The 24,282-nt window shown below is 43.5% G+C and overlaps 1 protein-coding gene across 1 annotated transcript in view; it reads left to right on the top strand.

Moving 5' to 3' along the window:
- Window positions 1-19,510, top strand: part of E23 (ABC transporter G family member E23) — a 234,519-nt gene extending 215,009 nt beyond the window's left edge. Inside the window, exons 9-13 of the mRNA XM_076798205.1 lie at window positions 736-857; window positions 6,131-6,338; window positions 11,354-11,568; window positions 16,268-16,476; window positions 19,126-19,510. Coding sequence (XP_076654320.1) covers window positions 736-857; window positions 6,131-6,338; window positions 11,354-11,568; window positions 16,268-16,476; window positions 19,126-19,318 — 947 coding nt within the window. The 3' untranslated portion in view covers window positions 19,319-19,510. The remainder of the gene's footprint in view (window positions 1-735; window positions 858-6,130; window positions 6,339-11,353; window positions 11,569-16,267; window positions 16,477-19,125) is intronic.
- The last annotated feature ends 4,772 nt before the right edge of the window (window positions 19,511-24,282 follow it).

The raw sequence follows: 24,282 nt of genomic DNA on the forward strand, positions 1-24,282 counted from the left end.
CTCGCGCTGCTTTAGTAACAGCTACAGCTTCAAAGTACAGTCTAATCGGTCACTTAGCTCAGGTTCCTTTGAAGCACCGCTTCGTTGATAAACGGACCGCGGATCTTTGTGCAAAATAAAAATTGTTCACGTCAGTTGCGAGGAACAGGAGCCAAATGAAACGCTTCTCCTCTGTGTAATGAACAAATTGAAAACAATGTGTGAAGCTTTTGCTGTTTGTAATTTTACTCACTCTGTCATGAATGCTAAATAACTTGTCTGTAACGTGGCAACAACGAAGACAATGTAATACTCGGTTCTCGATGCTTGTAAATATGGCCGAAATGTAATATTTGATTCTCGATGCTTGTCAATACGGTCATCCAGTAAGTGCAAGACAATGGCTTTGTTCATTGGTCGCAGCTCCAACATAGACACATACCTGGTGTCATGTTCAGTGGTTCGACCATAAGCGCCTAAATAAGGAACATTAGCAGAATTGCCAACGTGTATTTTGATCTTATTTTATTTTTCTCGCGTGACAACACTAATGTTCCTTATTTAGGCGTTCATGGTCGAACCACTGGACGTGACACTGGTCATTCGGACAGCACACATATTACTTATGTTAGCTTAATTTTTAACTTAATTCTTAACTTAATTTGTCTGCGACTCGTTCCGCTGCGTCGAGTTCGACGTTATTTTGCTTAGTGACTGAATGGTTCAATAATTGATCGATTAATCGGTGATTTCCAGTGAAAGAGGACGAGGGCCGAACCCTGTGGCTGGACACGCAAAGCCATACCAGCAGCAGCGCCAGTTCCGCCGACGAGGACTATGCCTGGCAGTGGCCCACCAGTTTCTGGTCGCAATTCAAAGTGAGTGAAACCCTCCTCGTCCGACAGAACACGTTGCAAAGCTTCTATTTACAAACAATCACGAGTTTACAAACAATCCCGTCGACCGCGTTAGAAAAAGTTGCGAGACCGCATTTCCAAGCGAGAATCCGCTCACAGGTGACTTAGCATAAATATGCCCGCGGTCCGCGCACAATAATAGAAAAATACATTTCACTCTTTTCTTAAGGTTACGCGCCGGTAATTGTACGTTAATAACGCGATTTAATTATGAATGCAGAACGAGCGGACGTAATGAGCGCACCGCCATTGCTCCGACTGCTTTTTCACGTTTCATCTGTTACACCGTGAGATTACGCTCGATTCTGCGTTGCTAATCGTGCGACAGTTTATCGGGTAGATCGAGGGTCAGGGTGGTCTTTTTGCGACGGATATTTTTTTCGAAATGGATCTGCCTACGTCACGAACGTTGCAACAATATTTGTCCTGTAAACACTCGAGTTTATACGGTGTAGGAAGAGATGTTAGGGTGCCTATCTGCTCGATCGATTGGAAAAACAACGCTGCAGAAGATGGCCGATCCAGGGTCCGTTATTTCTCGGTGAACAGATGAATCGAAACGCACGATCTGTTTTCGAGAAAACTTCACGATCGTTGGATCGAGAATATGCGCGAGTCCGGATTGCAAAAGTCTCTTTGAGGGTTTTGTCCGTCGCGAGTGGCCATCTTGTGTTCGAAAGAATCGTTGCAATAGCTTATTCAGTCTTTGATCTCAAGCTTCTTCTCTTGCGCAACGAAAAGGGAAAGTATGTTCTTTTCGTGTCATGTTGTAGCTGTATCTGCATACATTTTATATTAAAAGAACTGTAAATATCGATACTTTGCCGGGAATTCGCTCCGCGCGGTCTGCCATCTTGTATTTCCGCGCCGGAAGTCTTTCAAATTTCCAGAAAGGGTGCTGAGAATACAAATTAATTCGGGATAAATTCTTGTTTTTCTCTATGAAATTGCTAAGAATTGAAATCTATAGCAAATTTAGCTATAGGAAGGCCCTGCGTCCACCGCCATATTGAATTTCCATTTCTCTATGAAAATGCGCCGGAAGTCTTCCAAATTTCTAAAAAGACTGCCAAGCATAGGTTTCAATCCTTTTAATGGAATATTTGCATGGAATAAAAATTGCGGATAAATTCTTCTTTTTCTCTATGAAGTTGCTAAGAATTGAAATCTATAGCAAATTTAGCCACAGGAAGGTCCTGCGTCGACCGCCATCTTGAATTTCCACGCAGAGTCGGCAAGCTGAGAATTGTAAGCCTTGTAATATCGTCCAGAGAGCATCGATATCGAGGAATTGTCAACTTACGTGACTGAAATTCCGGCGTCGATCGCCATCTTGAATTTCCAATCAGAGAACGCAAACTACAAATCGAAAGCCTCTTAATTAGCACATGCATCATCGATCGGGAAAAGATACAGGCTCGTTTTCCGTGGGGATCGTGAAATCGATCGGGCTTTTAAAGTTGTCGGTTGAACCGAGGGAAATTCCTGGCTGGCGGCCATGTTGAATTTCCTCGGTCGCAGTCAAGGAGCATTGGCAGCCGACCGAAGGCGAGATCGAAAAGTTCGATTGCGTGCAGGATTAATAGAGCATGCAAACGGCAATATGCAAAATTTAGATGAGTGGTCTGGTATGCGGGAGCAGATAATACCGAGGGAAATGGAAATGACATCAGGATTCAAGTTTAATGCTCGCATTAAATTCGTATTAACGCTCGACGGTTATCTGAGACGCGGTAATGCATTCGAGATAACTTTCAAGGCGGCGCGCGGCTTATTCCACGGTTTCTCGCCTGGAATACTCGCGGCTCGCGTTCGTATTCGTACCAATTCGTTCCGTCTGATGTGCCGCGCTCTGTTTCGCGGGGGCTCACTTTTGCAATAACGTAATTTCCGTACGGCACCGTCCGAACAATCGACCCGGGGCCCGCGCGCAATTTCCACCGCGTTTGAAAATTTGATCAAGCAATTTCCTCCGTGCAATAACCCTCCGCCAAGAATTAATCGGATCGAATCAAAAATCTCGCGCGGGAAACTTCCACCCTCTCCGAAACTCCTACTAATTTCAATTTAAACATTTCGTTCTTGGAAATGTCATTCGCAGGATTCGAAAAGATTCGACACAATTCCTTGGAAATGTTGACACTCGACTGTATAAGCCACCGCTAAAAATTACTATACAGTGAGCTCTCGATATATGTCGCCAAGATCTCGATGATAAACGGCGCGAACTTATCCCCACTACCTCGGATGAAAGAAGCCTATGACACGGCTCGAAAATGCCTCCTGGACGATACATGACATAGGAAAAACCCGTTTTGTTGACGTGTATCGAGAATTCACTGTACAGGGTGTCCCAAAAGTGTCGGTGAAATTTGGAAGAGGTTGTTTCTGGCTCATCGAGAATTCACAGCACTGTAGTTGAAAACAATTCCCCGCGTTGCTAATTAATTCTTTGCGTTTCTTAAATTGCTAAACGTGATACGAGTTTCACTGCCCTTTCCGTATGGAAATCAAAATGTCCGAATTCTGGGAACTATAAATAGCTTCGGGAGCAACTGGCGAACCCTCGAGTGATACTCTGGGGTCTTTCGTGACCCCGATAAAAATTTTCAGTACACTGCATTTCGCTGATTTAGTTTATTTGAATTTAATTTGGATTTCGTATGCCTAAACTGTGCACTGCTATCTCGGGTAAACTTTTACCGAATTTTTTGGGAGATTCTAGCGTAACAGATGGTGGTCCGATGAAAGTCAGATCGGTAGTAATTTTTATAAAGCAGCGGCTTTAATTGCTCGGTGGAAAAAATTGCAAAAGAATTTTTTAGGACAAGAGTTGACAATAGAAACCGTCGCGAGGAACGATTTGATTACCGGTCGACGCTCCGAACGATTATCGGTTCGGCGGGAAATTCAGTGGAAAGAGTGGCTCGATTAGGAGGTCGATCGATTACAGGTGATTTTCCCGCGACCATAATGGGCGCGCGTGCGACGCGTATACGGAAAACGGCGAAACACTTTCCGCGTCGATCGATCGTCGCGTTGATTTTGTCTTTTTGTTTGCGAAAAAACGCTCGTGGAAAAGTGAGACGCGGACGGCGGCGCCGCGGCGCATTCGTATTTCCAACGAACGGGGCGTACCGGTGTCGCAGTAATTATCCGGATATGGCGAACCGTGTAAACGCGACCTAGTTCTGTGCGCTTGTTCGCTGCGCTTTGTCGCTCTTCGTTCTCTTCCTTCGATTCGGGCACCGATCGAGCTTCCAAGATGGACGCCATTTTGGCGTTCGCAGCTGATAAGCGGTCTCCAGATGATAATCTCGATAACCCTTCCAATTAGTTTCACCGAACTCCGAACAGAAACGCGAAAGAAACGAGAACCGATTTTTCGCATTCTCTGCGCTTAATCTTGCGCATAATCCTGAATTGAGTGTCATCGATGCTGTCGTTAATTACCGTAGCGTTCGAAGCAACCGGCAAAAACGTAGATGATTGTTAGACTGCGGACCCTCTTGCAAAATAAAATTGATTTGCATTAATCGCAAGACGTAAGAACTAAATTACAGTTTATTTCTCTCTTCACTGATTTTCATAAGTTTCAAGAAATGTATACATACACACCCAAATAATGTAGATACATTACACCCACTCATTTTTGCCATAAATGCATAATATCTAGTGATTTTTCGTGAACTGAGAAAAATAGGAAGGACTGTGTTAATTTCTGTTGAATAAAAATGGAACGTTTTAGGAGATCTAATTAGAAGTAACGTTGAAACATCTAAGTGTCGCATTGTGAAGCAGTTGAGAGGATTTCGTTGAAACCGAGAGGAAACATTGCGAGGTCTCGCGATTTCCGATCGGAGATTAGTATCGTCGGACACGTTCGAGAGGCTCCGAGGTCCCGGATCGATGGATCCATCGGATCGTCGCCGGTAATTGAGTAATTAACGATGTCAAGTTCTTCCTCTCTGTTCTTCACGGTTAAATGGCGGTGCGTATATAGTTGTAATTTGAAGAGGCCTTCGAAAGCCAGCATTGTGAAACTTTGCGTTCTATTTCCTCACGGCCGCCTGATATAATTGAGCTGCACCAAAGAGGTGTAGCGCGGGCAACCTTGCAATTGTGACATTGTCGCGGCACGGGGGCAGCATTTCTATCATTATGAGCGTGCAATTAGCAACGCGCTCGTGTGCCGCTGCGGATCCAGCACCATCTTGATACGTTGGGGCCCGCCAACGGGATTAATTGATCGAACCCACCAGCCTCCGAACGTTTTCGCCTAAACTCGAATTCCGGGACCAACAAGTGTCAGTTGAATCCACCGATAAGTCAGAATCTATGGAAATATAAATAATAATCTAACAAATCTCGTCGCGGAGTTGATTCGAAGCACAGTTTTTTACAATTTTCACGCCAGGAGGCATAAATAATTTGAACTCTCTCTCTCTCTGAACTTGAGGGAACTCGTTTCGACAGTGCGGTGTTCGGCAACAGCTAACTCCTTCGGCGTATGCACCCACGAAATCGTGTAGGATTACGTCAGCAATAGCCAGACACCGGGCTATGAAAGGTCGCGTAATATTACGTCAGCGACAGTGAACGTGTTAATTCACTTCGGTGCAGTACGATCAATCCTCGGGTCGAACTTGAACGGAAATTGAATCGCGGGGGACACCGAACTACGAAACTTCGAAAATCTTCAACAATTTCTATCGTAATCATAATCAATGTCAAATCCAACCCTTTCACGCACAAGTAACAAACATGCCTCTAACACTTTGAGTGTCATGTCTCCCGGAAATGGGAGACAGAATAATTTGTCGAGGTTTAAAAAATTAATTTTCCAAAATTCGGTATTATAATATTCTATATTTCCGTAAATCAATTATCTTATGACATTTTTAAAGCTACTGAGTCACAGCGGCGAAGAAGACAATAAACTTAACGAAGCTAATGAAGTTAATAAAAACGACATTAGTATGTCCCAGAGCGCAGTTGTGGCAGTTTCTTTTCTTCTGAAAAGTTGGAAACGATAGCTCAAATTGCAGAACGATCAAACAGAAATTGGCGTGTATTGCTTTCTCGCCTGGAAATAAAAAATTAGTGAATTTTTACGGAAGGTGGGCGATCGATGGTTGAAAGAATGAATCCATCGGATGTTTCTTTTCAAAATGATTTCGTTTGCGGACGTCGCCGCGAATCAGATAAGGATAATCGATGTGTCATGATTCCAGGTATTATCAGAACGAAACTTTCAAGAAGCCCGGCCACGGATGCTGTCTCGTTTGAATTGGCTGCAAACGATAGCTCTCGGTTTGCTCGCCGGCCTGCTCTGGCTGAGGCTTCCCAGAACCGAGGCGGCTCTCCACGACATCCAAGGCTGGATGTTCTTCAGCACCACGTACTGGATGCTGTTCGCGCACTTCGGCACACTCTCCAGTTGTAAGTCATCTCTCCGCCATTTCCCGAACCGGCTCCGTCAAGCTGCATCCTCGTGTCAACGAGCAAAACTCTCCGGACGAGTCAAAATCTTCTCGTTAGAGTCGCGTGCCACACTGAATTCTCGATATATGTCAACACGGATCTTCCCACCGACATATATCGTCCAGAAGACGTACCCGAGCCGTGTTGCGTTTACATCGGCGTCCTTCGCGTGGTGGGGATAATTCCGAGACGATTATCGTCCAGGCGACATATATAGAGAAATCACTGTATACGGTGTCTTTCCGACACCAAATTTGACACTCTATACAGATTTTGATGCGGTGGATTTTGAATGCGAAATTCGTTTTTCCTCCAATTTTTGAGAAATTTGAGAGAAGAATGAACAGTTTTAATTCTTGGAATTTATTTTTTCTTATTTATTTATTTTTTCTTTATTTATTTTTTCTTATAATGCTGAAATATGAAGTCCTTTACCTATAGCTCATGCCTGGACAGCGGATCTTTATGCAAAATAAGAATTATCTCAGCCCCGTAAGAGCTGTGGTAATTATTCTTGCGTGGGACTATTCTGTAGACTCTTCTAAGTACAATAGCGTATTTTTGAATAGTTATTGTTGCGGTTTAAGCATGCTTAAATAATGTCTGAAGTGGAGTGCACTTTCGTCGAAGATTTTTCTGTTTTAACACTGGCAGTAAGAGACACTGGAAGACTTCAAGTATTTTTCTTTTACAATTCGTAAAGTTGTAGAAATTTTTTAGTATAATTCTTCGAAATCTGAATGTGCAGATTCAATCCTGTCATTATTGTAAAGGGGCATGCATCGGTCTCGTTTAGGGCTGTCGGCAGTTCTGGTGTTAAAAATTAACTTTCGTTCTCATCTCTCATATTAACTTGGCACATTTCTCACTGATTCCGAGTAAATAAAAAGTTCCCAATTTAACCCTTAACGGATCGACGCATAGCATAGCACTTTTACTTACTGGGTCCAATGCCGCGTATATGGCGGCAAAAATAAAAGAAAATGAAATATAAATATATATAAAATAAAATATAAATATCTTCCTGTCTATACTCGATATAAAAATGTTGAGTCCACAGTTTCTCTTCGTATGAGAAATAACTTGGACCTGGTGGAAAATAAACTTGAAATACTTCCGGACCGTTAAGGGTTAAAATCTTGATCTAAACATATCGGAGCTATCCTGTTTCTCCACTTACAACGGAGGACTTAAAAAAATCAATTATTCGTCTCTCCATCGCGTTGATGTTTCGCGAGATTGCGAGCTCGACGCCAGGGGACAAATTAGATTCGAGAAACGAGAGGAGGGGAGAAGGTCGAGGCTGAAAAGAAAAATCGAGAGAACCAGGCGACACGTCGGAATGTAAAATTGGCGGAGGACAGTGAGATCAACGGTTTGATTCGAGTGCCGTTCGCAGATCCGTGATTCGCCGACGAGTGGCTTCACAGTCTGATTCCCCGTCAGAAATTCGTCACGCTCGTTTTGCACGGTCGCTGTCGACAAAAGGGCCTCCAATTACCGGGCGCGAGCAGTGGGTCACGGCGCGACCTACATACTAACATTCTTGATTGACCGTTCCTTCAGGTCCTTTGCAAATCTTGGCAATAAAAAAAAACGGGCGCATCGTTGAATGGCCGATTCAGCGCGTCACGCCGTTTGTGGCTCAATTAACCAATCTACTTTCATCTGGTTCTCGGTTGGTTCGTTGCGCAACGCGGCCCGCCACCTGACCACAAGAGAACAACCGTGTTTTGCATCCTACTGTGCTCCCATTACAGCCTACGTTGTTGTTGTTGTTGTTGTTGTTGTTCGCGCGAACCGTGTCTAATTGCTAATAGCAACCCATTAAGCGTCGACTGTTCTCCCAACGCCCCTCTGCCTGCCGTTCTCTTTCGTTCATTCTCAAACTAGGCGCAACGCCGTACAATTATCATTCTTGCCTCATCGATCCCAGCATGGGACTTGGTACACATCATCTGATCAATCATTCGTCCATCGACACTGTCATCTTCCCTCCTCCGCTCCTTTCGCACCTACGTTTTGATACGATCATCATTTTCTAGCTTTTTCCTTTGCTTGCAATTGTCCTTTACCTGTAGCTCATGACTGGACAGCGGATCTTTATGCAAAATAAGAATTATCTACTCGAATTGCAAGAAATTGGAGTGGAATAGATAATTATTTTCTCTCTCAACCCATTTGCATCGCTAGCGTACATATGTACGCTCAATTTATTTTTTCTTGTAATGCTGAAATATGAAGTCATTTACCTGTAGCTCATGACTGGACAGCGGATCTTTATACAAAATAAGAATTATCTACTCGAATTGCAAGAAATTGGAGTGGAATAGATAATTATTTTCTCTCTCAACCCATTTGCATCGCTAGCGTACATATGTACGCTCAATTTATTTTTTCTTGTAATGCTGAAATATGAAGTCCTTTACCTATAGCTCATGACTGGACAGCGGATCTTTATGCAAAATAAGAATTATCTACTCGAATTGCAAGAAATTGGAGTGGAATAGATAATTATTTTCTCTCTCAACCCATTTGCATCACTAGCGTATATACATACACGCTCAATTTATTTTTTCTTATAATGCTGAAATATGAAGTTCTTTTACTTGTAGTCATTTTTGTTCTTAAGTACAGTTGAAAAAAGAAGTTTGGTGATAAAGGCGTTCTTTTCATATTTTCTACGCAAATGGGTTAATACGTTCAATAGAGTGCTTGTAAATTCTTCCAATGTCTTTACTGTCTCAAATTACACCTACCCATTTTTGTCACAAAATCCACCGTCTTGACGATCGCGATTCTTCGTATCAGGAAAGTCAAATTGATTTTGTGGATACCTTTGTTCACAATTCTACCGCACAGCGGTATATTCGGAAAATTCGTAAGTTTTCTATCGAAATATGTTCTGTCGTGTTCCACAAGACCTAATACGAGCTTCGCGGGATTGCTGAGACAAATGACGGTCGCTGACGTGTTAATCAACTTTGAGCAATGTTGTCTAATATCTCGGAAGATTCTCCGGAAAGAAGAATCCTCGTCGGGATAACGCGTTTCGGCCGGGTCAGATTTCCTCGGAGCATCGACCCGAATATCGATACGGCGGGGGTATCGATAAAAAGGGGGGGAAAAGGAGCGCGCGCGAGAGAGAGAGAGAGAGGGGGGGGGGAGAAGGAGAGAGAAAGGATCGGGAAGAGAGGACGCTAAACTCGGTTTTACAGCTGTAGGAGAGAACCGGTGGCCTATTCGAGCCCGGCACGTACCGGTGTCTCGTTTTCTGCGGGGATAAGTGACGGCCACTGTAAAACGTCGAAGGTAGCCGCCGCGGCTAGTCTGCCAGTGGCGAACTTCTATGCCTAAGTTATGCGACTCCTAAAATAGTCGGGGTGGGTAACGGCCATTAACTTTTCCTGTTTTATCGTTTACTGCCCTTTGTTCGAGGCGATCTGTCACCTCTATCCCGGCCCCCGGCTCTCGACCGTGTCCGCTCCTTCGGGCTCGTCCGCCGCGTTCCTCCGCACCGATACCGATCTTTATCGAGTCTGCCCCGTTTACTCTCGTTGTTTATTTATCGCTCCGGATCCTCCGTCGTCCGCCAACAGCATTTGTCGAACCTCGTTTTCCAGGACGAATCAATTTTATTCGTCGCTTCTCAACCGTCCACGATAGACTGTCTATCGGTATTTCGCGTGGCAGTCGGTGCACGGTAAATGCACGAAAAATTGTTTCAAGTGACTGCCCACTTACTGCCACCGAAGGTATACAGGGTGTTTGCGAAATCGTGGGACAACCGGGGATGGTTCCTCGCGTAAAGTCGAAAATTAGGTACGCGTGCACTTAGAGTCTACTTTATTCGCTCGGTCTTCCTCGCGAGTAAATCTTTTGTACTCTCAATAATCGTAAATTAAAATATTTAGAAGCCATCATATCTACGGATTTCCTAAAACCAATTTTAAAGAGTTTCTTTATGACTTACAAAGTTGCGAAAGGTCAGCTGTCATTTAATTTCTTTTAAATCAAGTTGACAAATTTATTATCAATAGACAGCGGATTTCATCACAGAAATGTGTAAGTGTGTTTCAATCTATTAACCTTTAGCACTCGAACGGCGCCATTAAAAATTGCTGTATCATTATTCAAAATATTTTTTACATTATTAGATTTGTTTGTGTTTAATCAATTACTAAACGTTTCAGTATCGTATGAGTAAATCGCACCATTTTCGTATGCATAACATGAAAAAAGAAATACACAGAAGGGAAATATTCTAGGTCGGAAGAAATGTTTCGTTTTGGATTTAAAATAGCTTCGAGTGCAAAGGGTGAAACATATTAACACGTTGAATGCGACGTCACCCATATGTGGGTGACGGAATTATTCGTGCAGGTTTTAAAATGAATTTTCACGTTGATATATTCACTGTACTAAACTTGATTAGGATCTGTAACATGCAAGAACGTTGGAGGACTACTCAGTATCCATACATTGAATGTTTTGCAATTTTTATTTCATCAAATAACTTACTTTGATTTTATGGAATCTTTAAAGGAAGATAATGATAAGATGTTAAGGAGGAAAATAATTTTCTATTTCACTCCAGGTTGTTGCGATTTAAGTTTGCAATTTAACTTCAAGCTTGCATAAAAGTCCGCTGTCTAATCATCAATATCTTCGACCAAATGTACAATCAAACGCGCAAACCAATCCACATTTTTAATGAGTAGGCTACGAATCCAGGTACGAAATAGAAAGTTTCAGCATCGTTTGCAACAAGCTTTAAGTTGAAATTGACGCGTTCTTTTAATAATTGTAATCTTTGCACGCACAAGAGCCGCAGTCTGTTAATAAGCGAATGAAAACTAGGGTACGAGGTGCAGCGAAATAAAAGTAAGAAACGCCGAGGGATGTTGTTAAATCCGACACGAGCTCGGTTTTCATCGTCGTTTAAAGTGACACGAGGCAACTTCTGGTTTCAGTTCCTCCTGAACGCGAGGTAATCAACAAGGAGCGGTTGTCGGGATCGTATCGGCTCTCGGCCTATTACCTGGCGAAAATGGTCGGCGAGCTACCGCTTACGATTACCCTGCCCGCGGTCTACCATATCATTAGTTACCCGATGTTGGGCTTCCACAGTCCGGCAGTTTTCGTCACCCTGCTGGCGTTCCTCTTGCTGAACACCGTCGTCGCACAGGTGAGTTCGTTTTACCTTTATTTCTTCGGCGAGAACCTTTTCAGATGGGTTCGGATGGGTTCGGATGAGTCAACATCCCAGTACAACGTTTCAAGCGCTGCAACTGTCTCAAAACTGGAGCGCATGATTTGAGCTTTTCCAAGACGGGACTGGTTCACCGAATAAGAGAAATTTTGAGAAAATTGAAATCGGTGCCGTCGGCTCGAAACTCTCAGTGCTTTTCTGTAGGTAAATCCACAATACTTTTTTAACACTGAACCTACCACCGCCGGTCAAAATGACCGTTCAATATTTTTTGTTTCACAGTTACTGCAATTGTAAAGACGCTTTCGTGGGAAATGATTGAATAAATATATTTAGGAGAGCGTGTATTATGTTACGAACCGTACAAAATCTAAGTAAATTCAATCTCGTCATTTTTATAAGACAACATGTATTAGTTACTTTTCAGGCTCGGTGGGTTTAGTGTTAAAGTTCACAAGTAAACTTCTGATCTCCATGCAAAATAAAAATTTTCTTCCTGTATTGAAAAGCACAGGAGCCAAGTACAAACTTCTCTAAATGACGTGTAAAACAAATTTTGAGAAAATTGAAATCGGTGGCGCATTGGCCTGAAACTTTCAGTGCCCGTCTGTAGGTAAATCTACAAAATGTATACTTTCTTTAAAGTTCAGAAGTAAACTTCTGATCTGTATGCAAAATAAAATTTGTCTTCCTCTATTGTAAAGCACAGGAGCCAAATACAAACTTCGCTAAATGACGTGTAAAACAGATTTTTGAGAAAATTGCAATCGGTGGCGCATTGGCCTGAAAGTTTCAGTGCCTTTCTTTAGGTAAATCTAAAAATTTATACTTTCTTTAAAGTTCACAAGTAAACTTCTGATCTCCATGCAAAATAAAAATTTTCTTCCTGTATTGAAAAGCACAGGAGCCAAGTACAAACTTCTCTAAATGACGTGTAAAACAAATTTTGAGAAAATTGAAATCGGTGGCGCATTGGCTCGAAACTTTCAGTGCCCGTCTGTAGGTAAATCTACAAAATGTATACTTTCTTTAAAGTTCACAAGTAAACTTTTGATCTGTATGCAAAATAAAAATTTCCTTCGTCTATTGCAAAGCACAGGAGCCAAATGCAAACTTCTTCGTTCGCCTAAAAATTGTACAAAGTTGAAAATAATGTATGTACATCCCTAAATTGCTTTAAAATCCGGAATTTTCTTCAAAAAAATTCAAATCGTTCAAATTAATTTTTAAAAAGTTATTCTGCCGTATGGCTAATGGATGCAGATATTTTTGACTGCATCTGTAAACGACTGGAAACGATACACTTGATACCGATGTATCATTATTGGCCTGCGGATCTCCATGCAAAATAAAAATTTCCTGAATCGCAACAAACTGAAGTGAAATAATTCTCTTTCTTAACATGTTCAATAAGTTGAAAATAATGTAAAGCATTTAAAACTTTTCCTAATGCTTTTACTGTTTTAAAACGAACCTACCCATTTCCTAATGTTTTTACTGTTTTCAAATGAACCTACCCATTTTTGTCATGAAAGCATAAAATCCGCAGTCTAATCATTATGTCTCCAACTGTTGACGACCTTAAAGCTTGCCCGTTCGAAGTTCGAATTTTCCAGGAATTTTGTAGATGATTGATCAAACTGTGGCAGGTACGAAACGAGAGTAGGCGACCGCGGATTCGTAAAACGTGCGTACCGCCCAGTTCGAGTACTATGTCTGGCCGATGGTCGTTCCTCGGAGTCAACGTTCCCCGCGGATCCAGGACACTGATTATTCGCGCGGAACTGCACGCGGCGCAAGCCTTTACGACTTCCTCTCGCAATAAAATTAAGTAAAACCGCTTCTAGTCGGTGAAACGCAGCCAATAATAGTCTCCTAACGTCTTTGTTTCGGATAAGATGGATCTTCGCGAGCATCGCCGTCCGCGTTTACGACTGCGCGTGTTAATCGACATGCCCCTGTGAACACACGGCCAGCTTTATATCTCTGGTTTCTCCGCTTTCGACCGATGCGGCGGAAGTGAAAGTTTTTTTTTTCGCGGCCCTGCCGTCGAATCCGACAGTATTCTTGCACTAATTTTTCAATCAACTCCCCCGTACCGTCGCTAAAACTGCATCAGAATACCTCCACGGCTTTGTTTTCGCGTCACTAGACCGAAGCCGAAGAACAGAAGCCAAATCATTATTTAAAACCTACTGAAATTATTAGCACATCTACCGGCGATTATTTCGTAATTTTTTTGAAAGTTCAAATCCAGAACAACAAAGTTACAAATCCAGACCTGGGCAAAATGTCGAGAAAGAATATTTAAAATACTATTCGAAATAGTATAATTTAATGTGGTCCAAATAAAATGGTACTTTTAATAGAACGAAAAATTTCGGAAAGTAAAATATTTTTATTTTGATAACCGGATACATAAACTAAATTAATGTTGTATTTCAAATATTTCCTTAGAATGAAAATAAGCCGAGCAAATAGTTAATATTCTAAATTATAATCTTCAACACAAGAAACCATGATAGTTAACAAAGTATTATTTGTAGCTTAATTACACGCAACAAAATCTGAGAAAAGTATAAGTTACTATCAACTATTTGAAATACTATTTTCCTAGAAAATAAGTCTCGCTATTTTCAATATTTTCCAAATGAAATACTGTTTGTAGATAGTACTTCAAAAACTTTGTCTCATAAATAAAATAATTTATTTGCACGATTATAGGGATGCTTTAAAAGTAAAATAAGCTACTTACTATTTTCTATTTCAAATACTATTTTGCCCGGCACTGAACAAATCGCATTCGCTGGAAGAGGATTTTTAAGCTTCCCTTCGTTACAGCTGATTATTGCAAATCCTGCTGACCCTTCGCACTATAGTGACCAACTGTTTGCCCGATCTTTCTCCATTCTTTTTTCCCTTCACCTTCTCTCTTCCGTTTCCAGCCCTCGACACTGTCCACCTACGGTCAACGGTATAAGTCATTGCTGCATGAAAGGCGGTCGCCGATTTACTTTCAAAACCACCTACCTGGCTATTGACGGGAATGAGTAACTCTCGCGTTTCACAAGACAACGGCGTGCACTGTCGCCAAACGCGACGGATCGGTTTGAAAGCGTTTTTGACCAACTACCGGCTGAGGATCCGCGGCTAGAACTCGTTAGCGGGCCCTTGCGAACACGCTCGCGGAACCGTACCGCGCAAACTTCATTATTCCCCATTAGCGGACGTCCTGAGCGAGCTCATTTCTTAAGCCGAGCCATTATCTCGAAGTATCGCAGCTTCATTCCTCACTGGACCGCGGATTTTCTACGTTCGTTCGATCGTTGCTGTCGGAAATCACTTTGAAAACGTTGTACACAGTGTTTGCTCGATTTTTGTCACAAAACACGGGTCCAGTCACGGACATATATCGGCCAGGAGATACTATTCTTTGTTATTCTTCGTTTAAGTTCATGCGACCTTACACTCCTCGGCGATCAAGGTCTCTCGAGCTTCTTGACCCCTCATAGGGTATACCCCTCGGTAGTGGGGATAATTCCGGGACATTTATCCTCCAGGTCTTGGCGACGTATATGGAGAATTCACTGTGTCGCTTGATAGAGCGGTATCCGTGTGACTTGTGTTCTCCATTTTGAAGATTTCTCTCCAGACCGATCACCATTTCCTTTTAACTATCTGCGAATCTTCAATAAACTTGTGAGGCTACAGATAAGTGGCTGGACATCGAACAAGACAGCTTTTTAGAGGACTCGAGTCTAATTCGATCGAAGTCGAGGTTCGAATTGATTCGAATCAGCTCGGTTCCATCGCTAGACTGTGGATTTTACAAATTTATTATAAAAGCAGGTAGAATATAAAACAAGTAGAAAGACAAAACTAGATTTAACCCTTTGCACTCGGATGTCCATTCTAAGGGAATATGATGAATCTAGAATCGATAGCTCCGAGTGCAAGAATCTATACTTGTGAGGCTACAGATAAGTGGCAGGACATAGAACAAGACAGTTTTTTAGTGGACTCGAATCGAATTTGATTAAAGTCGAGGTTCGAATTAATTCGAATCAGCTCGGTCCCATCGCTAGACTGTGGATTTTACAAATTTATTATAAAAGCAGGTAGAATATAAAACAAGTAGAAAGCTAAAACAAGATTTAACCCTTTGCACTCAGATGTCCCCTCTAAGGGGATACTATGAGTCTAGAATCGATAGCTCCGAGTGTAAAGGGTTAAGAATCTATACTTGTGAGGCTACAGATAAGTGGCTGGCCATAGAACGACGGCGTTTTTAGAGGACTCGAATCTAATTCGATCGAAGTCAAGGTTCGAATTCGAATCAGCTCGTTCCCATCGCTAGACTGTAGATTTTACAAATTTATAATAAAAGCAAGTGGAATATAAAACAAGTAGAAAGACAAAACTAGATTTAACCCTTTGCACTCGGATGTCCATTCTAAGGGACACTATGGCCGAGTGCAAAGGGTTAAGATTCTATACTTGTGAGGCTACAGATAAGTGTCAGGACATAGAACGACGGCATTTTTAGAGGACCCGAATCGAATTTGATCAAAGGTTCGAATCGACTCGGTCCCACCGCTAGCGCTTACGTCGCTGGCGGACAAGCCGGTAATTAATAATCCGTGGTTAAACAGGGAATTGGTTGTTATGTTCGCAGAGCGTGGGATTCTTCGTCGGCGCCTGCTGCCTGGACCTGCAGGTGAGCATAACAGCGTCAGCGTTGTACACGCTCGCCACACAGCTACTCGGCGGCTATTTGGCGACAGCGGTTCCGCCGTGGCTCGCGTGGGCCAGATACGCGAGCATGGTGCACTACGCCTATCAGAACATGCAAATCCTGGAATTCGGTGTCGGCGAGCCGATCACGTAAGTAGATTAACCATAACCGATGCCAATCTAGCTGGCTCCGGCCGTCTCGCGTGCGCCGCTCTATTACAACCCCCGAAAACCAGAAAAGAAACTTTTGATACTCGGAACTTGCTAATCGGTCGACAACTATCGTTCCACCGATTCGAAAACCGGGCTCTCGAACGATCCGCGATCGTTATCGTTTCTCGCGTGCGTCGCCACTGTTTCTTTCAAATGAACATACAGCCTCGGTCTTCGACGCTCAAACAATTAAACGACAAACGTTCAAACCGTCCGGTGCGTGCGCGCTTATAAATAGAACGCGGATTTTGCGCTTTGCGATGACGCGTTTGAAGTACTTTGGACCAAATGGAGCTCGTTCGGCACTCCGAAAAAATTGCAGGTCGTATAGTGCACAGTGTACAGTGGTTTCTCGATATATGTCGCCGAGGCCTGCATGATAAGTGGCGCGGAATTATCCCCACTACGAGAGGCCTCGAACGCCGAGGAGTGTAAACAAAACACGGCGCGGGTTCGTCTCCTGGACGATATATGTCGGTGGCAAGACCGGTTTTGTTGACTTATATCGAGAATTCAATGTAAATATTTCGAGATTCTATAGCTTCCAATATTTCAATATTTTAATATTTCAATATTTTAATATTTCAATATTTTAATATTTCAATATTTTATCTTTCTATTTTATCTATTTTATCTTTCAATACGAAAAAATTGCAGGTCTTATAGTGCACAGTATACAGTGATTTTTCGATATATGTCGCCAAGGCCTGCATGATAAGTGGCGCGGAATTATCCCCACTACGAGAGGCCTCGAACGCCGAGGAGTGTAAACAAAACACGGCGCGGGTTCGTCTCCTGGACGATATATGTCGGTGGCAAGACCGGTTTTGTTGACTTATATCGAGAATTCAATGTAAATATTTCGAGATTCCATAGCTTCCAATATTTCAATATTTTAATATTTCAATATTTTATCTTTCTATTTTATCTTTCAATACGAAAAAATTGCAGGTCGTATAGTGCACAGTATACAGTGGTTTCTCGATATATGTCGCCAAGGGCTGCATGATAAACGGCGCGGAATTATCCCTACTACGAGAGGTCCTGGTCGAAGACTCCTGGACGATATATGTCGGTGGCAAGACCGGTTTTGTTGACTTATATCGAGAATTCACTGTAAATATTTCGAGATTCCATAGCTTCCACTATTTCAATATTTTAATATTTCAATATTTTATCTTTCTATTTTATCTATTGTATCTTTCAATATTTTACAAACGAGGTACGTTGCGTTTAATATAAAATTTCAATATCACCGGAAGATATGCTGCTACGGAATTGAAATTATAAATGAACGAAACACGTTTTTGTGTAGCTCCTGACAATTTTTATTTTGCACAAAAGTCCGCTGTCTTTAAAGGGATCAATATGGAATGGAGAATTTTATCAGGATGTTTAGGCAAAATTAATCGAATCATCGAATTCGAAAGCGTTCTTCTTTCGGGCCGGTTTTATTTAAGAAAGTCTTGATCAAATAACCGTTAGTAGTCAGTCTGGAATCATTGAAATGTGCACATATCGATCGATCGGAATTCAATTCTCGGGACTGATCGAGCTAATTGAATAAAAATGCGCGCGCCGCTAATTGCGCGAGAGGAGAACGTCCCGTTTAAATAGTGGATGAGCCTGAACCGCGACGGGCCCGATGCATTATTCAACTATCGACCTCTCGAAACTGTCCGGGCAGGATCTCGGAATCTCACGGAGGATCCACACGACACGTTCGATCGATCGCGACGGCGCGGCGACGCGATAATCGGGTTAGCCGAGATTGATGTGTCTAATCAAACGAATATCGGAAACTAAGATAACCGTTCGCTAAAACGACGATAACACATTCGAACCTCGTGTGGATCGTGGGTCTCCAAATCTTTCGATTAGTATAGGCACGCGTATGTCCCGAAAATGTACTTTCTTGTTGGCATAATTTCCGAGGTCATTTCAAGCTACTTTCTCGCTTGCGTAAATGTTAAGGAGTTGTTAACGAAAAACATGGACCAGTCGGATTCAGAACTGGAAAATAAATTTTCACCACAGACCATTAATTACAAAAACAAATTTTATTGAGATGTCCACAAGGTGTGAGAATGTTACAAAAATTATTGTTATAATTTGTCTTTGATTTTGTGCGACTTTTATGATCCAAAGAAAAAGTTGCTTCAATCGATCTTGGAAATTACCCCGTTCAAGGGAGTACAACACTTTTGGGACACCCTGTAAGAACTTTTCACGTACATTTTTGCGAGTACAGTGTTTCCTCGTTTAATGTCACAAATGCCTAGCCGATAAAAGTCTACTACAACTACCCCACTGCCGCGGGGTATACCCTAGAGGTTCGCTGTCCTTTTCTGCGTTGGGCGTCGATCAAAGAATAGTATCTTCTGGCCGATATATGTCCCTGGCTGACATACATCGAGTAAACACTGTACCTGGAAAACCAAGACCGAGCGACCGGCAAAGAGCCTGTGGGAGGGTTGTTCGGAGCGTTGACCTTGAGAAACAATGTCAAGGTCGTCGAATAGATACGCGCGACTGGTTTACTGATTGTTTCTGATTCGACCGGTGTCTCGTTTGTCCTGACGACAGATGCTCGCAGCCCAGCAAGTTCCCGGAGTGCAGGAACGCCACGACGATCCCGGTGTCGGCCATCTTGGAGAGCCAAGGGGGCAGGGGTTCCGGTCTTCCGCTCTGGGCGAACACGGCGGTTCTGCTCGCGTTCCTGGTGATATTCCGCACCCTCGGCTACCTGGTTCTCCGTTACTACCGCGTGCCGAAGTGAGCCGGCTTCCCGCGGGAACCATGAAGAGACTATCTCGCCGGACTTCGTCACCGATCGGACGATCGACGATGGAACGACGGACACGCACGCACCCACACGCACGGCCTCTCGCCCCTCGCCGCGCCAACGGGAACAACGAAAAAACCGCGAACGAAAACATTTCTTTGCTCTCGACACTTTCGCACGCCTTTCTCGCCCCGTCGTTTCGCGACCTTGACCGCGACGGGAATCGTAGCTCGCAGAACTGATCAATGAGAACGACACGCAGCAGCGCGAAAAGTTTATTTTTACAGGAGAATAGGGATCACCCTGGCCGAGCTGCTGACGCCCTCTGAAAACGCGATCGTCCCGCCCTTCGACATCAGACAGACCCCCCGTAACTCTATGGGAGCCAAACTGTTCGGAGCCTAATCACATCTAGGCTTCTGCGATCCGTGCAGATCACTCGGGTGTCGATCAGCTGCACGGGTCTGCTCTAGATCCTAATCGAGCGGCCGAAGTCTACTGTCTTTGAACGCTGTACGCTGTAGAGGACCTGTCAAGGTGACTCCGGTGTCCTAGACGCTCGCGAGAGTAGCTCCACCGTGTCAAAGGAGAATAGAAACGTTATGTTTGCGGATCCTCTGAACCGTGTTCCTCAGGATAGAGGACAGTTTGCTCCCTGAAGCAAACCGTCTCGAGCAGACGATACCGAAGAGCACGGACAGGGTTGCTGTATTCTCGAGAGTGGGTACCTTGTTCGGGAAGACGCCCTTGATTTGAAGTCCAGGTGGGTTTAAAATGCCCTTTCGAACACTCTCGAGAACAGCTCTGCCATGTCCATCGTAGAAGAATTGTTGAGCTTGCTCGATACTCTCGTTCCACGTACTCCGAACTGTTTTATCAAGGATAGCTGACCCTCGTCGACATAGACTGTCCCGAGTCGAAGCTGTTGCAGACACGTTACTCCCGAGAGGGTCCACCGATCTAGAGTCCAGGCGACTTTAGAGTCCTTAGCCCACTTGGGCGCCCTCGAGAGCAGCTCTGCTACGTGGAACATAGACTCTATCGAGGAGGACTAGAACCGCGTCCTTGAAAGTGGAAGCCGGAATGCAGAGGGTTGCTGAGAACTCTTCGAAAATGATTGTGTTTGACGACCGACACAGGGTTGCTCTACTCTCGCGACTGTCGACAGCGTTGCCGGATTTTCTGGGACGAATGCTATAGTCAGCACCTGAGTGACGTCACGAAGTTATAGCGTAGTCTATCCCCGACAGTGGATCGCGGCGCCGTTAGGTACCCCCACTATCGGTACGTTGGTGTGACGATTCTGAGAAGGTGACGTCACGTGGCACCTAGGGGAGAGTTTTTGCGAGATCGCTCTGGTCATAGTGATAGGGCCACCTACATACCGAGGGTCTCGGGTTTCGGAGGCGTCCGCAGCGGCCGTCACACTATTTTACTTACCGATTTAGCGACTATTTTTCTCAACACGCCGCACGCAGACTAGCATACCTCGTCTAGCCGGGTGACCGTCGCGACGGGAAACGACGGGCGAAAGGGCGTCACGTTTCCTTCGGGCAGGGAAAACCCGAGGGCCGTAGGGTCTTGCGCGGGCCCTCGGGACCGAAAGGCGCGCGTTTCCGGTGGCGCGGGGGCCGAGACGCGCGTTCATTACCGATGTAAGATTAAAGTACACGTAGAGAAGACTTTCTACCAATATATCACGCCGAGGTGGATGGGTGAAGAATGAACGAGCTTCGCAAGCTGAGTGTTTGTGTGAGAGAGAAAGAGAAAGAGAGAGTGAGTGAGAGAATGAGCGACGCGCGACTGGTTCGACTCCTTTCTTTTAATTTTCTTGCGGCAAGAAGGGTATAATAAGCAGAGAAACCAAGAGGAACCCAGAGAAAACGACACTGCAAGCGTCCTCCTTTCGAGAGAACGGGGGTGAGGTGAATGAATAGGATAAGGGTGGAAGTGGTTCTTTTGAATGGGGGGGGGGGGAGGAAAATCGACGCGGCGTCGTCGTGTCGCCGCATCACCGACTGAAAACGAGAAAAAGAAGAATCGCGTTTGTATACAATGCATATTACGAGGTACCATTTTTCTTATTAGAGCGAACGAAGGAAGCGTAGGATGCGCGAACATTGATACGCTACACAGAGGGACATAAACACACGCGAGGAGACCGATGATCAATTTTTAGAATTAGAGGATTCACGACAGGTGGGCCCGGACCGTTGTCCACCGACCCTTTTCTAGCGACCATCCGGATATATATATATATATATATATACATATATGTACACGGACATACACACAGAGACACGCCAAGAGAGACACGTACAGAGAGACACACAGACACACACACAGACATTTCTTTTTACTTTTATTACCGCAGAAGAGTTGCTACGTTTTAAAGATATTCGCCCTAGATGGTAAGGTGAACTGCTACACTATTCATTGCTACTCTTATTACTACTATTACTACTACTATTACTACTACTACCACTACCACTATTACTATTACTACTACCACTACTACTACTACTACTACTACTACTACTACTACTACTACTACTACTACTACTACTACTACTACTGCTACTACTACTACTGCTACTACTACGTAGTACTATTGCTACTACCACTACCACTTATAGTACTTTCTTATTATCGACGATCGTCGCTGTAAAGTAAGGGATAGGAGGCGAGACCGGAACGTTTCCGTTCCTTCTTCATTTGTCTTCTTTCTTTCGTTGTTTATAGGCTGCCAATTTTCGGTCGGAAGAGATCGATATCGATCAATCCGAAATCGAGAGAAAGAGTGCGAGAGAGAGAGAGAGAGAGTGCGAGAGAGCGTGAGAGCATGAACGAGAGAATGGAACCCGTCGAGGACGTTCAAGATGGCCGGCGAAGGAGAGCGAACAGTTCCAGTTGAATCGCTTTAGGGGGAAACGCGAGCCTGTAATTAATTAGCTCGCGAACGAAGCACGACGCGACACCGGTTCAAAAAAAAAAAGGAAGAATGCGAGAGAGAGAGAGAGAGAGAGAGAGAGAGAGAGAGTCGAAATTTTTAGGTCATTGTTGGTCTCTTGCGTCTCTATGTGATGTTTTCTATGAGCTCGACGCGTTACGAACGGGGATCCAAACGAGCCATTCGAGCCGAGCGGTGTAATAATTCATTGGCTACCTTCTGTACATAGAAATTCTCTATATATATATTATATATATATACAGAATATTATATATATATATAAAACTATAATAGTAATTATTATTATCATTATTTTTATTATTAATACTATTATTAATATTATTATTTGTATTTTTATTATATCGCATGTACATGTGAATCTACGGACTGAACGGAGAAGGCACGCGACGTTTTCTTTCTTTTCTTTTCTTTTCTCTTTTGCATTACGGTGCACGTGTAATTATCGAGATTATCGGAATGATTCGTTTGACCCGCTTAAACAGACAGACAGAGAAAGAGAGAGAGAGAGAGAGAGAGAGAGAGTGAGAGAGAGAATGAGAGAGGAAAAAGAAAGAAAGAAAAAGAAGAGCTTGGGGAACAAAATGTCGATTTGTCAAACGATTGTCTTTTCCTCTCCTGAGTCACGGGAGTGTATATACGGTACAGATACACGTAAAACACAACAAACCACACGCATACTTACACACACACTTTCTGACACACGTACACCAAATACCAGGAGTGACAGTGTTCGTTCTAGCGAGGAACATGTGTGGTGAAAAATAGGTAAATGGATCGCTGTGTGTTCTTCATGAAGCTGCGTGTACACTGGGCACACTTCAAGCATTCGGCGGACTTCCGGTCGTGACGGCGACCGCTCAAAATGGCGGCTCGAACCAATGCAAAACGGGGAAGCTTGATTGTGATAGAACTCGAGAAACTGTATATAGGATAGAGAAACGAGAAGGGAGTTGTAATTTTTTCTCTTTTTCTTTTTTTTTTTTTTTGTTTTTCCGACAGCGGTGTTCCTTCCCCGACCGCTCCGTCGCGCTTCGAGAACAGGGTCCTCCGAAACGTAGCCAAAAAACGGAAAAATTGTCAGAAAGTATTCGTCTCGAACGTGATAATCACAGCCGCGTGTTGCGCGATCGATGATTGATCGAGCAGAAGCGTCGGGAACAGAAGCGAAAGTCGACGAGAACGTGCGCAGAGTGCAATTAGTCGAAAACTATTTAAACGATTCACCGTCGGACAGCCATGATTAATTCTAGTAATAAATACCTTTAGTTCTAGTGGCGGTTAAGTCTAGCAATAAAGTCGTATTACTATTATTATTATTATTTTATTATTATTATTATTACTATTATTATTATTATTATTATTATATTAATATTATTATCTATTAATTATTATTATTATTATTATTATCGATTCGAATTCATTTCCAGCAAAGCGAAGAGAGAAATAAAAAAGAATATTTATGATTGTTTGCAACACACAATCTGGATTACATTTTCTCATACGACGTCAATTAACGGAAGCTGATTCTCGTAATCTTAAGTCGGCAATAACAATTCCACGTTCGTTCTGACGAGTTTCCAAAGTGCGACTCAGTCGGCAAAACATCGCGTTTCGGACTAACAATTTCTTCGGACACCGAACGACACAACTAACAAACAATTCGCGAGACCTCTGTTCCAGGGAGGTTACCAAAACTATCAGCGACCTGTTCCGAGTGTACACGCAGCTTTAATCGGCCGTTTGGGGCGACAAGTTACGATTCCGCGCGAGCAACCGGACGAGTCTCGCGATTCGATCACGAATCCGCCATTTTGCGAAAGGACAGCGGACAAAATTCGAAGAAGACGTTTTCAATTCTGCATATCTCTTTCGAGCGAACGCTTCGCGGACTCCTCGGGCCTAGAACCAATTTATTTCGGACATTTTCGGTCCGGAATGGCGTCGATGTCGCGACGAGAAAATGGCGGCCGACCGAGCGGCTCGCAAA

The sequence above is a fragment of the Halictus rubicundus genome, chromosome 12 (genome assembly GCF_050948215.1).
Source record: "Halictus rubicundus isolate RS-2024b chromosome 12, iyHalRubi1_principal, whole genome shotgun sequence".
NCBI classification, from domain to species: Eukaryota; Metazoa; Arthropoda; class Insecta; order Hymenoptera; family Halictidae; genus Halictus; species Halictus rubicundus.